We start from the raw sequence: 16779 nt of genomic DNA on the forward strand, positions 1-16779 counted from the left end.
TAATACGATCAGGCAGTTTTGAGAAAAGTTCCGGGTCACTCAGTGGGCAAATTAAACAAGAAAACCGGAAACAAATGTCATCAAAAGTTAACTATAGTTCAAATATTGTCAAAATGCCATAAAATGTCAGAATTGTCTGTCATATACAAATTCATGGTTTGGGGTAGATTATTTTTCCATGTAGGCCTCCTGTAGAAACTCTTTTTTTGTTAAAAACAAATATGATAGCTCGCGCACATTCCTCAATGACGAAGAAGTACGTTTGCTTTCGTAGAAAACCACAACAATATGCCATTATACATGAAGATACATAAGAAATCGAGAGCTACCGCTAGAATATTCAGCTGAAAATGAACTCGTCCTATTTACAATTCGCTTAACAGCAGCATGATGTATTACCGAATCGGATGTTTGAGAAACGCCAATTACTTTCGCCAATACCGAAAACGTTTTTCTTCAGATACAGTTGGCGCGACTCCCATAAACACAACTTGGACTTAAGGCTGGTATTTCGTTGCACGTGTTGCAAATGTTCGTGTATGTAGAACATCGTACCAGGTGAAGATTCAATCTTAAAAGATACCGACTTTTCATTCATTTTTTGTCATCAACTATAGAGATTTGTTATTGTTCTTTATACTAAATATCATTTTCATATTTTATACTACATATACTGCAATTTGTTGGTTAGATAATAAACATTAGGGTCAATAAAGCAAGGGTTAACTGCCCACCGCTCTATCGTCGAAGGAAAATTAGAAAACAAATTTGAGGCAAGTAAAATATGCAATTTGTGAGTAAATATAAATGACTTGATGACAGAGTAGTCATCAATGCTAATTATAATTTTAAATTAAATAATACCTTCTTAGAGATGAGAGACTCAATTTTGATCAATGTCGATAATAACATTCATTATCTAAAGTCAATGTGCAATATTAATTGCTTTCAGCAAGAACAAGGCTATAAATAACATCAAGATACACATACATATGCATCATCTGCGATTTGGGATAGTTTAATCTAAGGCCAAAATCTTGCTGACGCCTAAAATTTCGTAGGCGTTAGTGAAAATACCAAAAGTTCTTTACATTTCGTTTTGGTTTAGAAGCAAAGCAACACGAGGATTTGAATCGCAGGATTACAAGTGAGAATGAAAATTAAAAAAAAATACGGATAGTTCTCCACGTACGCAAATCAAAAGCATGAAATCAAATTATACTTCAATGGTTCGAAGAACGATTATGGAATTGAATATGATTTAATTAAAATAAATCGGATTGGGCAAACATGAAAGGGGTTTTGTGGGAACTAATTTCACTTTTGTATGGAATGTCCGCACTCGCTTTTACATTATTACTGATCAATAAAAAATCTCAAAACGAAATTAGATGTTCGGCTTGAAATAGTTTGTTAGAGGTTTATTATTAATGAAATACTTTAGATATGGCCAAAAATAATACAATCACGTTATTTCAAACCACAATAATATCTTAGAGAATCTTTTGCGGCGCTTAACGTTAACAATTCAATTGTAAAAAGCATTACCACAATACAAATGAACGAAATATCATATATCATATCATATCATAGTTTCCCTTCATCAGACCGGCTAGCGACTTTTCAGCGTTGTTTTGAGACGAAAATTTGAACCCAAGTTATCAAAAGCTGTGTATAGTTGAGCCCAGTCGTTTTGTAACCTCTAACGCGAGTTACATTCGTGTTTTGTATCTATCGCAGCGTTCGGTGTTTTGGCGCATTTCTCCTTAAGCCTCGAATAGAAACAATCGATGTAAGTAGTAAAATACAAATACATTATATTCGTCAGTATTTGAAGACATATCCTCGTTCAAAGTAAAACAAATTAGATTAAACACAGCTAATCTTGATAAATGGGAATTTTTCGCAAACTTAATCAATGTAATTAGTATTCGCCATTTTTAAATACCACCATGGGTCTAATTTATGGTGATAATCGATACAGTCGACAATTTCTCTATCGGTGTTAAACTGACTTGGCATATGAACTTATAAAATATTATTCATTACACTAATAAGTTCAAGGCAATTTTAATATTAATTAAATATACCACCTCCAACAATAATTGCTGTTTTTATGTAAATTAAATAATATTTTGAACTATGGGCGGAAATTATTATTGCATTTATATTCAAATATTCGCATATTAATAATATGTTTTTCTCGAGCATAAAGCCACAAAACGGCGTTTTTCAACAATTAATTAAGGCCGCGCAAACAGAGAGTATACAGAGCAAGTAATGAAACCAAATATTCATATGTTCCATCGTTTTATGCAATGCTCATTAGATACATCACCCAGGAAGCAAGCCAATGTTATGCAGAATGATAGTTCACTTATCGCGGTCTGGTGCAAATCGAAGCGCAATCTGTTATTGTTATACATGACATAAATTAATATATTTTAGAAGTACAACCTTAAACAAACCCCATATTTACATTCGAGTAATGTGTGGAAAGATGTCAAGTGCAAGTTTGAAATATGGCTTTGACTTCAGAACGCTTCTATCTAACTCAGTACAAAGATATCAAATAACTTGCACTTTCAAACAACATGTGAATTGAAATTATTCATTCTAAACATAGGCAAATTATTTTTAATTAGCATGTGTGAAATTTAAAACATATCATGGCACTTGAAAATAATTAATTACGAGTCATGCTGCACATACTTTTTTAGCCAATTTTTTAATTTTTAAGTCGAGAGCTAGAATTTTCTAATCTTTTTCCTGTTGTTAAGTGACTCTGCCCCAGGGGCAAATTCAGACTGAATCACCGACATTCAAACTGTTGATCTTTAATTAACCTTTCCGTCTTGGTGAGACCACGATTATTTTCTCCGTTGAAACGGATTTAACTAATTGACGACAGGTAAACTTACACTTTACATATGCACATTGTAAAAGGAATAGTGAAAATATAGCCCAAGGGGTTGTGATCGCTCACGAAGTTCGCTGTATTTGTGGAATGCAATGCAGGCCGATTAATTAAAGAGGTGTGTCTATCTTATGGAGGTGGATTGTACCGTGGAGACATAATATTGGATGATTTGACACCGAAAGAGGAATGTAGGTTTACTGAGCATCTACTTAACAATGTGAAAAAAATTTCGGCTCCGATAAGTATTTCAAATTCATGGATAGAATATTATTCAACTATACTCAGCCGATTTGAGAGATTAGCAAATTACAGCTTGTATTGTAAGTACAGCATTACAGGTTGTATCGCCCGATCACGCGACGAATAAACCACAGCGGTTTCGACTTTGAGGTGGCATCTTCATGGAAGGCAAATACGCAATACAGTCCTGTGTAATGCTTCATAATTTTAATAGGAATAATGTTAGATTTTATGATAAATTGAAGCGAATGAGGTTAGCAAAGTAATATCTGTAATATCTGACCCCGCTGACATGCTTTGTTTGGGGCTTAGCACATGATATACCAGAAACGCCTGATCGTGATTCATCAGAGCTCACTAGAAAAGTGATGCAAATGAAAGTAATATCAACATGTAGTAACATTGTTTCGATGTGCATATCAAAACATGTAGCGCAATGCGGAAATGTATTGTCGACTGGCCTTTCCGGGAAAATTTCCATTACGTCAGCTCCAGAGTGACTATAGTCACTTTGGTAAGCTCAGGCCACAGCACGCATGCAGTTACGCATTAACGACTTGATTTATCGCATTTTTACTGCGGCAACACTTGGTCAGCGTCTATTTTTCTCAACATTCAGAAGTAGCAGAGGGCGTTTAGAGGGTTGGGCCGTTGTTAAGCAAATGGTGTAACTCATAATTACATTAAAAGTATGTTATTAACGAAATGATGATTTTCTGCTTAGCAGAGTCATTCGTGGGAAACTTCTAGCATTACGTTCGTTGCGGGTTAAATTAGTCATTGGGTAGGTTGTTATTTAACCTGCAATACAAAGCATTCAATGTGTCACGTCGCAGCGAATTTATTTCGAACTGTTTAGGCCGTTCCATGGAACAGTAAACACGACCTTTCAGAGGTACAACAGTTACAGGTATGCCAAATTGCACGACTACAGCCTAGTAAATAGCGGAATGGTTGTGGGAGCGCTTTTTGTCGATCATTATTCCTGACGCCATAGCGCCGCCAGTGGATCACTTTTTAATTCGCTGGGCAGTCCGTCCGCTTCAGACATTTAGGACTAAAATCACAATTCCGATGCAGTACATGATTTTTGAAATTGTTCATATATATTTTGCTTTATCCCCTAAAATCAATAATTAAAATGTTATTCATTTAATATACACCTCATACCTTTTTACTCTTCGAATACAATTACTTATTTATAATTTGAAATTCAAATTGCTAAAAAATTGCCAAAGATGCGCCGTGCCTGCCTGTTCATGGATAATATTTCACCATAATTGAACTTATATCCCCATCGAAGCAATGGATTTTATGCTAAACGTCCATGATATATAATATTACTAGATTACGATTACTATTTTTGCCTTGGTATTAGGTCTGGAAAAATTTCCTGCACAGATTTACGTAATGAAGCGCAATTGTGGGAGCGCAATCTTTGTCACAATATCGGTAGTTTTTTTGCACGTACACAGAGTGAGAAATACTTCGGAAAATATCAAATAAGCACAAAAAATAGAGCATAGCAATGGAAATAACTTGAACGCGTAGCAGCGATGACGACAATGAGACCTACGTTCAGTAAATTGCCGCAGGGTGTTGATCCTTGAACGCTTTTGTTATTTTTTTTTATAAAATTATCATTATGAGGCAGATGCTGTTGACTAACTTTTTGAATGACGTAATATAATATCATATTTTTTTAATCACAAGATATAATAAAAAACCTAATTTGATTCGGATTATCAGCAATTTAAATTTAAAACCACATATACTATCTTGTTGCCTACCGGTATAATAAATACCCGCCATACATCATCATAATCGACAAGGTAATATCTGGTATAGTTGAAAGAAGAAGCAAGTACAAAGTACATTAATACAAAGATAACCAGCATTCTCCATTCTAACAAAATCCGTAGTTATGCCAAAACTGAGAAGTTTTTTTTTTACGCCGCTTATGAAGGGAGAATTAGTAGGTATTACACGTATTCGCTCTCATTTTCAAAATTGGTTATCAATTCAAAGTCTTACGACCATAGCCCTGAAAACTCCCATATCTTATCCTGTTTATAGTTAGTTAGTAATATCTTAATGTATACACTTTATTTGTTTATCCGAAATACAAAAGGCATGTCGAAAACAACAATACAAGAAAGGAGATAAACCGAGGAAAGATATCTGTATTCCGCTGATTCTAGAACATGGGACGTTCTAAAAGTCACGACTAAATCTAAGCCCTCGCCACCGAATTCCAATTGAAGCTAACATGAGACGGACTATCAAATGCATTACTCTGTACTCACATATATATACATTTGACATGATCGTAAATATTCTATCTACATTTGTATACATGCAATATATATATCTTTTACATACCGTACAATCCAAAAGTTCTTCTTCCCGCTTGTTAAAAATATGTTCCAGAGCTATCCTGTTGCAATCAAATGTTGCTACACTGTAACTGCTTTGCAAAAGCACTGGAACGTAAGCCCAGACAACGAGAAGCATCAACAAATTTGTAAATAAAGCGAGGTACCGTAATTAAAAAGAAAATGAGAATGTAAACAATCACACAAAAGAAGGGGTCACTTAATTATGGTTAAATCTATATCGGTTTCAGGGAAAACTTGTCCTTCATTTTAGCTTTAAGATATTGGATTTGACGAATATAATATATTTTAAAATATGTTATCATACCCTCCCATTCTCATAAAACAATCATTCATCTAACTCAGGGCTGCCCAACCGGCGGGCCGCCAGGCTGTTTACTGCGGCCCGCCATCAAATGAGTCTATAAGCAGACTTTTTAGTATTTTATATATATGGGCTAAAGTATGTTTCGTGATTATATCGCGATTGTTTCGACCATCTACATCCAAATGTCGATTCTTTTTATCACGCATGTATCAAGTCTTGCGCTCTGGTGAATATCGATGTTTAATTTTTTTTATTTTTTGTATAACTGGGCGTTCTGTTCGACAAACTCGGAAGCTCCTGTGCGATCATTGGCGACGAAACGCTGAGGAAAATCATAGGAATGAATTCGCAACCCAAATTGGCTTCATTTTGATCATCATCTTTCGTTTTGTCTTCTGGATTCGTGTTATTTTGCGATAAATAAAACTCATGAAATGTCTAATTTTATTCTGGTGAAAGTGGCCCGCGACACTAAAAGGTTGGGAAGGTCTGTTGTAAGGTACAAGGTTGTGCAAGTCACACTGGCACAGTGGGTATTATCGAAGTCCTATGCATTTTTGCTCAATATCCATGGGCAATGTAGATTGGTCAAAATAAACCTGGTAATGAACTATTCGTATACGAGTGCAGGCCAAAAAGAAACAATAAGAGCAGGCAAGCACGCGACTTTAAAGGGGTTCTACAAATAATCAATTTGCAAATATATATATACGTAGTAATCGTGATCCAACTTGTACTAGTGAAAAAAATCATCCAACGGACTTCTTATGACGTCAGAATTTATGCACCTCCAGCTATCTTGCCGCATTTGCGCATCGTGGTTATAGCAACGAATCAGAAGTTACGCGCGATTTTCAGCTAAAAAATATCGGGGTAAGTTAGACATTTCGTAGGCGAGACGGACATACATCAAAATAAAATTAATGGTGTCTCGTGAGATTTTGATCAACCCCTAGATGCCATAGGATCCGGTTTTTCAAAATTTAGTTTAAACGGAACATTTTTCCTGCCTTTAAACCGTCTTACCCCATAAAGGAAATTACGGGGCAATTTTCAAAAGAGTTTGAACAGCCTTAAAACAACAACTGCGGTTTTCATGTCTTCTTTATGCCAACTACCTCCAGAAGTATTTCTTTTGCAATTACTTGACATAACCAACCTAGGACGTATTTCAAACATCTGTGGAAAAAGTAAACTGGATGTGGTGAGATGAAATGTTACGCCTGATCTATTTATACTAGGAGACCTAGTATAAATATGGTGGCGAGAGTGCTCCGTGTAGTAAAAGGGTACATAGTAACAAGAAATAATTGTATATATGTACACAAGTCTTGATGGCTACGGTAAATTGACATTCCCACCAGACAATATTGATAAAAATATTCCCTTTCCCCATCAAAATTCACCCTGCCTCTTAAATGACCATGCCTACCCAAAAATGAGCACTGGCAGTCTACCAAAAGGATTTGTTTAATCTAATGTATCTACTTTCAGTAGATAAACAGAATAAATGCGTGTTCACATACTTCCCTCAGCAAAAAAAGACTTTGGGACTCTATTATAAGACTTTTCTGCCGAAGCAGAAACACGCCTTTCCCCAAAAGCCCCGCCTAGCTGTCGAGCCTAAAATGTAAAATCTTGGTTCTATCGTTGTTCACAAGATGTCGCTCTATCCACGCGATATGTTTCAGGCGACGAAAAAGCGCCAGGTGTCACCATTAAAAAGATTTTGCTTTGCCCGTCCGTCATAACCCGGGGGTCGAATTACCACTACCTACTAATATCCTTATTTCAAATCACAAAAGTGGGCGCCTGAACACAGGGGCAGAAGTACAAAAATTTTATGAAGCTTAAATATTCTAATTGTGAATAAACGAAAATGCCAGAATGAATGACTGGCTGAGCTTTCAAGTGTCTCAGCATTGGTCTTAGTAAGCTTACACATGGCTTTGAATTGCGAAGAGCATATGGATGGTACCAATACCACTCAGCAGCAATGAAATTGTATTAGAACTCAACCAGTCTCACTTTATAGCCTTCTGTAGTCATGTGGTTCACATATAATATGGTAGACGGGACAATTCCATCCTCCTCTCTTCATTCCACACCCACAGCACACAAAACTTTGTTCCCGTGAATCAATTAATCTTTAATGGACCATAATTAATTGATATATGAATTCTTTAGTATAAGTTGATTAGTTTACATAACAGTGTGTGTAGAAATATGTAATATCAAATGAAGAAAGAACGTTAGTAATATTGCCCGCAAATAAAAAGTAAATTTTGCAACGCTGATATTTACCTAGCTTATATAATTTAAGGCTTCGCCGGTTCCAATCCCGCGGGTGATAAATTGTATTCTGTCCATTCGTTATTTTTAGTGAAAACATACTCATTTTTACATGCTTCCTCACCACAAAAAAGACTAGACAAAAGAAATCGTGGGTTGATAAACCGTTGTCATTTTTATAGGTATTTTAACATCCCCGCTAGTCTTTCCGACTCTTTCCGGCATTGCTTCTACAGTTTACTAGATCTACGTGGAGCAGTGGTCATAGGCTGATTTCTTAGTATTGTTAGGTCCAACACTCTTTGACTCAACACTTATTACGCCGTTTAAAATCATCAGCCTATTCCGACTCCGCACCCCGGAATTGCGGAAAAACTTGCCTTTTTCTGCCTGAATAGCAAACTTGCAACATAGCACCACTAAAAGTTATTTTTTGGTTCGCAAATCAATCGTTGAGCACCTGACCCAATTGCTATAAAGGTTCGATTACAAATCGGAGTATGGGCAAAACGAACATTCACAAGATAGCGATCTCAGATATCTAAATTTCAAGAAGTGATCTTCGTTCATTCTGGATTTATAAAAGCAGGGGATATTCAGATTCCTTCTGTCAATCCCCACTTTCTACTGTACATCCCGCTATCTCTTCATTTAGGACTATTTACTTTGGTGAATATATCTTCATAACTAACTATAACGAAATCAAACGCACGAAAAATGTCCTTTTATACCAAATCTGCGCGAGTGCTCATCCACCATAGACCACCAATCAATATTACCGTTCAGGTTCTTTGTATTCATCTCGGTGAGAAGAGAATCAATCAATAGAGATCAGTAATTCGTTTCAGATGCACCAAGCTATCATCTCGCACTCAGTATTACCATATGATAAGTTGTGAACCACCATAGGGCGTGATCAGTAGTGAAATGGTAGGGTTGCTCACAATATAGATGTATCGGTATCGGCAATTTTTTCGGTATCGGCAGTGTATCGGTATCGGCTAAATTTAGACCAATATTATTTCCGATATATTAAGCTTCTCAATATGATCCAGAATGTTTTGAAAAATGGGTTAGAATACTGATCTTGAAATAATTTTTTGCTTGGTTTGATCGTGAACTATGAGCCTCCCCCCGGTAGTGCAAACGGGAATCGTATTCTATCAGCCAAACTGGCTCAATCAATTCGAGTATTTTCGCTGCCAAATTTTCTATATTGAAATTTTCAATGTTACATGGTAATTTAGAAGAAGAAATGTGTCAATCGAATATTAGTGGATTTTCCGATGTGTAAAATATAAAATATGACTTTATATTGGCACAAAATCTTGCGCACGTAACTCATTGTATCAGTTTCATACAATAAGTAGGCTAAACATTTATTTATTTTATCACCAACAGTAGCCAATTCCTATTAGTTTTCTAATTGAACACCGAGATTACTAGCGCCAGTGCCAAATGCATCTGAATCAATTAAAGCGTTTGAATCCCAAACATCTAATATATATATATATATATGTGTGCGTGACATTTCTCTTTTTTTGATCCGAAATAATGTGCAATATTAATATTGCTCAAAGACTATTGTTTTAAACCGTCTGTCCTGCACACTTGAGTTAATAATTACATAGTATCGGGATATCGGTATTGGTGTATCGGTCTTTTTAACTGGTATCGGATCATTATCGGTATCGGCGTCAAAAGTGGTATCGGTACGTCTTTAGCTCACAACACTAAAAACGACAAGTGCAGTTTTGGGTATTCTGCGGCGTCTGCAGCTGCCTCGAAAACATGGTGATATTCCCATACCATGGCCGCTACGGCCAAACCTATGGCGACTGACTTTTTAGCTGCCACAAACCAATGACGAGCTGCTGTTATTGCGGCAGCAAATTGAAAACCAATGGCAGGTAAAATTTTGCTGCGATAACCACGGCAGATGGGCCGCAAAGACAAGGCTGTCACTTATGTGACAAATATTGGGTAGGTTGGAACGTTTTTCTTATGGATACAGTTTTGATGGATTTGGGGTTAGGGTTTAAGTAGATATAGTTCCACATGATCAATTAAAATCTGGTCGTTAATTTGTGAATATACCGTTAATACTGATTACTGCTATAAAACCATGGCGAGACCTGCCGTGGTTCGTTCGTGGCAGGAACTGCCATGAAATGGTAAGAACTGCGCCTCAAAAACGACGTCTTAGCTGGGGCAATCTTTGCACTAAATATGACACGACTAATTATAGCCCCTAAATCAATTCTGGTCAGGCGCGCCATGAGATACAAATATCCCTAAAAGTGGACCTGGGGTAGAGAACCACAGCGATAAGGTATGTGGGAAGTGGGCACCAAAAAATGTTCAAAACTTTCTGCGGGCGATAATAACTAATGTTTACATTAAATTTTGATCAAAACTTACTGGTGCTATTACTCAAGAATTTCAGAAAATTATGAAGTATCGACTGCCGAATGTCCACGAATTATGTAGGAACTCCCAAGTCATGCTGTGAATATGTCAAAATGCATGCTCTACCAAAAACCTATCGGACACAAAAATATAGTCAACTTGTCAGCACTCTTGACTGTTCAGTTAGACTCGGCATTCAACTTTAACCAAACAAAACTAATATACTTTCAAACAAAATAGTCAAATTTAGTTGCAATTTTATTCCTGGTATTATCCACAACATGGCACAATATCAAACATTTACACAATAGTTCCACAACACGAGTAAGTTGATTTGTGTCAGATATCCATTTTGAAGTTGTGCATCACTTGTCATGAATATACCAGAATACCTGAAATATTGATGTAATACTCTTGATAATTTAAGGGCCACATTAAATCACTAGCTGACAAGACTCAATTCGTAATGAATCTATTAATTAGGTATTTCAATTTAGAAACAAACTTAATATAAAACTGTGGTCATGGAAAGCAAATTAACTGGTTATTATATGGTATAAAAATGAATGAAATTATAAACTTCGATCGAAGTCAATATAAAAATTAGGGAGGCTATATCGCAGGGATGTCCAGATCTAATATTCGAATTAATTCAAAATTCATTATATTCGATAAAAGGCATTTTCGAATTTGGGATTAACTTAGAACATTTTTATTTAGAAATTAGACTCTTTTGAGTCGCCAGACAAGTAGATCAAAGCGTACGATATCACAACTGGTGGGAAACAACACTGAGAAAACAATGATCTTTCATATTTATGTCATTTTGGATGTGATCAACATGAATATATAGTGAATTATATAATTTTCCACATGAGTGTAACCCCCAATTTACAATGTATTCAATATTTCATACTTGAAATAATTTTCTCAGAATGCACTCGAAAGAGTAAAACATTCAGTTTTGGCCATCCATGGATATATGCATTTTCCAAATCCTATTCATGACATTGGGTCAATGGCCCGAAGTATATTACATTAGGCCAAACCTCACTACTATCAAATTCAGTTATCATTTTGCGTACAAAGGTAAGTAAGCAAAGTTAAGTAATTCAAACCAACAATGTGAAATCTAAATTTTAAAAATAAATACCCTAGAAATTTTGGAGTTGTAAAACTGATGTTATTAAATTCCCACCTTCATCTACCGTAATCTTCTAGCTTCACGCTCAGATTCGAGTAGTGTCAAAATATCACCTTCACGGACTGGTCCCTTTACATTTCTGATGATGGATCGACTGGAATCGTCCAAGAATTCAACCCTCACCTGAATAAATGAAATCATTCACAAGTTAAGTGGGAAAACAGACAAAACGAAATATATTTCTCTGACAAATAACTTCACACCAGATCTTGTTATATCGGATATATACTAAAGCAACAAAACCAGACAGCTAAACATTCATTTTTCACAAATTTAAATAACAGATAAAAACAATCATTGAACACCCACTAACAAGTAACAAGGCTTTATGAAAATAAAGAATGTTCATTGAAAAATCAAGTTTTCTTTTTGTTAGAATTTTTTTTTATTCAACTGAAAAACAAAGAACTATAAATATTACCTGAGTACATTGACCCTGAGACCCAGTACGTCCAATCACTTTTGTGACCTGAAAAGTTAAAGAAAAATGATTGATATTGCAAATACAAAAAATGGCAGAAATTGCTCAAATTGCAGAATTGACTGGCAACCTGGACTGCATTATCCGAAGTAAATTTTTCAGAAAAACAGCAAACAAAAAGGATGTCGTTTGTAAAAGTGTGATTAACAAGATTTCAATGCTTGCATGGATCTAAAATATTTGAGTACAATTTGACATGATAGTTATAAAATTTCGGGCTCTGTAGGTGGTGGAACCTCCGGCCTATCCTAACAAAAGTAAAAAAATAAATAAAATAAACTGTATCATACGGGAAATTGTCAATAAAAGAGCTCACCTTGGCCAGTTTTACAGGAGCGCCCGCACGATCCATGTTGAGGTTGAGAAAGAGGGAGATCACGTGATCAGGTAGGTTTCATGCAAGAATGAACACGGCTTGGTGATCGTTCGGATGTTCTCTGAATATTTGTTTATTGACTTCGATCAAATGTAAGAACATAATTTAAAATAAATAAATTAAAATGCATAGACGATGGCTATTACCTGTTTAATCAAATTTTTCCTCGCGAAATAATTTCATGGGGTGAAAGGTCGATATTGGTTAAAATCATTGAGGTATATGATGTAAATCCTGAAACAGATAGCGTAAGTTCCATTCATCAATCATACGGCTGTACGGTACCGGTACCGTACTGTAGGAGTACCGGTACCGGTATTTGAGGATAGGATTTTCCTAATTTTTATCCCGTAAGAGAGGACAAGCTGAGTTGCCCTGCCCTCTCCTATACCTGTATAGCCTACTACGGTGCGGCAACGGGCATAGACTGGTACCAATAACAGGATATCTCCCATGACCTACGGTACCGGTATCCTGGTCAGTTTGAATAGGTTGCAAATTTTCCCCCCAAATTTTACTTTACCTGCTTACTGCAGTACTGGTACTGTATTAATTAATATTTTAATTGTTATCGACCAGAATGACTTAATGAACAGCTGATTGGTCAAAATGGTTTTGTTTTTGAATGTGAAGATAAACCAAAAAGTTCTAGTATCGCATCGTCAAAGAGTAATTCCTGCAACAGTAAGATATAAGGGTCATTTGAACGCAGAGGAAGGTGAATGGGTTGGATTAGAACTAGATTATCCATGTAAGTTTTAATAATAAAATTCTTCAAGCGGCGTCCTTCTTTGTTTCATGGATATGCTGCTGCCTATCCTAATCAATATCAGCCTTAATTCCATTTGGATTCCATTAAAGAAAATCTGTTAATGAAAATAATGCATTACATTGAGAATAATTGTAGATTATGGTTGGTTCAGACAGAGATTGGCTAACTTGATAAGAAAAGGCGTTGTGGTTTGATATACTGATATATGAAAACTACACTAGGTTTCCTCTCATGTCTGCATGTTACTTACTGACTTAATCTCTTTTCTGTGAGAGGTACATTACAGCATTATGAGCTTACAATGCATGAGCAAATCATGAACTGGGACTATGTACATGTCTTGTATGATATTTTGTGAATCACAATTTTTATTTTATGAACAATACTTCCCATGAGGCTCATACAATAGTTTTCGAACAATAATTTGCAAAGCCTCTTGGCATAATCGTGAATTCGTGATGTATGCCAAATTTTAATGTGAATTGAAAATTCATTAAAAATCAATTACTTGAATTAAATTGTTCAAATTCAAGTATAATTTTTTTAGCAGTCGCGATTACGAATGCTCATTCAATTAAACTACTTAGCATCACTATCTAATGTTTCTGAATATCATGTACAATTCAAAAATCTATTTTGTTATGTTCTCAAAACCATTTCCAAGCCCCTTTTTTTAGGCAAATTTCAGAAATTTTGAAGACGCTTGACATGCAATGTATTGGGGCAATCCATTTTTGATATCATTCCAACGAACAACAGTTTCCATTTCTATGTTTTTTTGTGTATGCTTATCTGCCAGCTAATATTTCATTGTCAAAGCTGATATATTTATTTTAAGTTGGCAAGCATAATGGAACATGGAGAGGATGGCAGTATTTTTCCTGTTCAGCAAGATGTGGATTATTCACACATGCATCCAATATCAAATTTTATCCTGCAGTACAAAGGTCAGTGATCTTGTTAAAACAGTTTATCACTTTATATATTTTAAAAAGCACTCCAGAAGTGTGTGTACCAATATGGAGGTAACTAATTTTGTTCGCATACTTTATATCAAGTTGTGTAAAGGGACTGAAACCTAAGGGGGTATATTCATTTGGCTAACATAGTCCCTGAACTCGTATCTTTTGAAATCATAGATTAGGATTCACCACCCAAGGTTAAGTATAAATTTACTATGAATTATGTGTATTATTTCATGTGCAGTCTTACCCATCAACTTGTTGAAGAGATATTTAAATGGTAGGCCTAGATATTCATACGCAAAATTCTTTTAAAAATTATATATTTGTTGTATTCTGCACAGGAGTCGCAATAAATATAGAAGAGTAAGTGAAACTCCGGATGTGGACGAAACATTGTTTTATACTGATAGTAAGTTGATAAATTTTTATTTTGGATAACAAATTTGATATGTAAATATTATTGCTTGTTTATTTAAAAAATGTGTTTTTCTATCAGCTCCTGAAGTTGAGTCCAAGCGAAGTCCACGGATTGTCAATCAAGAATATATCAGAAGGGCAAGAACTGCTTTCAGAGGTGACAAAATCATTTTTATTACTGTTGTTCATATTCAAACCATCATTATTCTGTTCTCGTCGAAAAGTTTATCAAGTGTTAGCTTGTATAAAGTATTTCGTGCACTACTATTTAGATTTGTTTGTGGAATTATTATTGCAAAATATAAATTTAGATCCACCTCGTCAATATAATGAATTCAATGTTGAAAGGCGTTTTCCTCTTTCACACGCAATCAGTAGAAGTGTACCAGCGGCGACTTCACTGATTCCTGATGTTGCCATGAAGCAATTTCAATATATTTCCGAACCAATTCATCAAGAGTATGCAACCAGCTATAGGAACTTCAATTCTTCCTGTTCTATCCCACATTACACTATGCCGCATGATGATCAGTTGAGACAAAAAAGAAGACCTGGTACATGGGAGGATTATGGTACAAAGCCACCTAGGTTTAGCACTGTGTGATATTATTTTCATATCAAAACGAAGTTATATTTATTATTATCTTAGATATAGATGTGATTCTGTATGTTATTTACTATTAGAGTGTGGTCCTTTGTCTGGAGCTGAAAATATTTTTTTCAGATTTCAACCCCTCTTTAATATGCATGTTTTATTGTGGTAACGATCCGTCCTGAGCTCTATGCCATTGTTTTGTTTCAAAGTTATTTTTCTAATGTACCTTTCACTGTCTTTTTGTTACTTGTAATCACTGTAATTACGATATTACTAATATTTGTCGTTGAATAAAGAGAATTAAACTAAATGGAAAACACATTTCCGAGGGTCGTATAATTTTTTCTTGTGGGCCGCATTTGGCCCGCAGGTTGCACATCGCTGAAGTAGGTATTGGGGTGGAGACTGGTCAAAGCAAGTAGCGCCAGGTCAAATAATCTTGCCGTTCCCACAAGACGTACATGGGTTGTCTCACAGCTTAAATATTTTTGTAAGTTTGACGTGGAACAATGCAGGATGCCTATATTTTCAAACTTTGCAAAAAAGACGGTGTCTCAAAAATGTTGTCCCACGTGCCCCACTTGTACCATATGTCGTACTTGCACCACGTGTCCCACATACCCCACGTGTGCCACTTGCCCCACCTGTACCACTTGTCCCTCGTTGTACCATGTGTACCCCTTGCCCGACGTGTGTCACGTGTACTACTTGTACCACATGTGCCATTTGTCCCACTCGTACCTCTTGTCCCACATGTCACTCTTAACGTATTGTGATGATAAATTAATTAATCCAATCGAGTTTCATTGTACTAAAATATATTTTACGTGGTGAGATTATAACCGTTATATCTTATAAATAATCTGAGTGGCAGCATTGCGATAGAGCGGATATTTATTTCTCTAATTCGTAGAATGGCAAAAATACGGATTCCTAACGGCGATAACGAATTAGCAAGATTGCAAACATACCTATCAAAACTAAATATAATTAGACAGTTTATTTATGTCCACATATTAGCCTACATCTGTTTTTTTTTAGAGTAGCAATGTATTTAAAAGTCGCCACCGCGAGTTACGTTAGACACAATTAAGTTAATTACCATGGATTGAATATTATACGCCACAGAAGAGTCTCACTGAAAAATACACATGGGTTCAAATGTACGTGGGTTCAAATGCACGGTCACCTATTATAGTAGGCATAACGAACTTTGTGAAATCAGTAATGCTACAGCAAATACAAAGCCGATTCCTCCTCAAAAGGACAAAGTTACACGCCAGGGATGAATTTTTCTCCAGTTTGGAAAACGTGCCCTCAAAGAATGAGATATTCGTAGACAAATTACGTAATAAATAATCTTACATATAGTATATGGCCAATCAGTCAATGCTCAATTGGAACA

General features: G+C 35.7%; 3 protein-coding genes across 5 annotated transcripts in view; 1 reads left to right on the forward strand and 2 right to left on the reverse strand.

The window, feature by feature from the left end:
* LOC120338435 (MAP kinase-interacting serine/threonine-protein kinase 1-like) overlaps window positions 1–5687 on the reverse strand; it is a 29013-nt gene extending 23326 nt beyond the window's left edge. For 2 of the 3 annotated variants that reach the window (XM_078117078.1, XM_078117076.1), the window contains exon 1: window positions 5543–5681. The gene's annotated coding sequence lies outside the window, so the exon portion shown is untranslated. Of the gene's footprint in view, window positions 1–5542 lie in introns of all 3 variants that reach the window. The other variant, XM_078117077.1, reaches the window with a different exon arrangement.
* A 5117-nt stretch (window positions 5688–10804) lies between these two features.
* Window positions 10805–12676, reverse strand: LOC144428300 (small ribosomal subunit protein eS28). The gene is made up of 4 exons (XM_078117339.1): window positions 12566–12676; window positions 12190–12237; window positions 11763–11891; window positions 10805–10956 (listed from the first exon to the last, which is right to left on the reverse strand). Exons 1-3 carry the CDS (start codon window positions 12599–12601, stop codon window positions 11769–11771), a joined length of 207 nt encoding a protein of 68 aa, XP_077973465.1. The 5' UTR covers window positions 12602–12676; the 3' UTR covers window positions 10805–10956; window positions 11763–11768.
* A 449-nt stretch (window positions 12677–13125) lies between these two features.
* Window positions 13126–15695, forward strand: LOC144428299 (uncharacterized). The gene is made up of 5 exons (XM_078117338.1): window positions 13126–13376; window positions 14236–14344; window positions 14704–14771; window positions 14859–14936; window positions 15091–15695. The coding sequence occupies exons 1-5, from the start codon at window positions 13235–13237 to the stop codon at window positions 15381–15383; spliced, it is 690 nt and encodes a 229-aa protein (XP_077973464.1). The 5' UTR covers window positions 13126–13234; the 3' UTR covers window positions 15384–15695.
* The last annotated feature ends 1084 nt before the right edge of the window (window positions 15696–16779 follow it).

Source organism: Styela clava, chromosome 10, assembly GCF_964204865.1.
Source record: "Styela clava chromosome 10, kaStyClav1.hap1.2, whole genome shotgun sequence".
Taxonomy (NCBI): Eukaryota; Metazoa; Chordata; class Ascidiacea; order Stolidobranchia; family Styelidae; genus Styela; species Styela clava.

What these genes read in the sequence shown, in the direction of transcription:
- LOC144428299 (XM_078117338.1), top strand. Translation starts at nt 13,235, where the DNA reads ATGGTTTTGTTTTTGAATGTGAAGATAAACCAAAAAGTTCTAGTATCG. An exon ending in ATTAGAACTAGATTATCCAT is followed by an intron (nt 13,377 to 14,235) that starts GTAAGTTTTAAT and finishes ATTTATTTTAAG; the next exon opens with TTGGCAAGCATAATGGAACA. An exon ending in AACATTGTTTTATACTGATA is followed by an intron (nt 14,772 to 14,858) that starts GTAAGTTGATAA and finishes TTTTTCTATCAG; the next exon opens with CTCCTGAAGTTGAGTCCAAG.
- LOC144428300 (XM_078117339.1), bottom strand. Translation starts at nt 12,601, where the DNA reads ATGGATCGTGCGGGCGCTCCTGTAAAACTGGCCAAG. An exon ending in CTCCTGTAAAACTGGCCAAG is followed by an intron (nt 12,238 to 12,565) that starts GTGAGCTCTTTT and finishes TTAACTTTTCAG; the next exon opens with GTCACAAAAGTGATTGGACG. An exon ending in CTCAGGGTCAATGTACTCAG is followed by an intron (nt 11,892 to 12,189) that starts GTAATATTTATA and finishes TCATTTATTCAG; the next exon opens with GTGAGGGTTGAATTCTTGGA.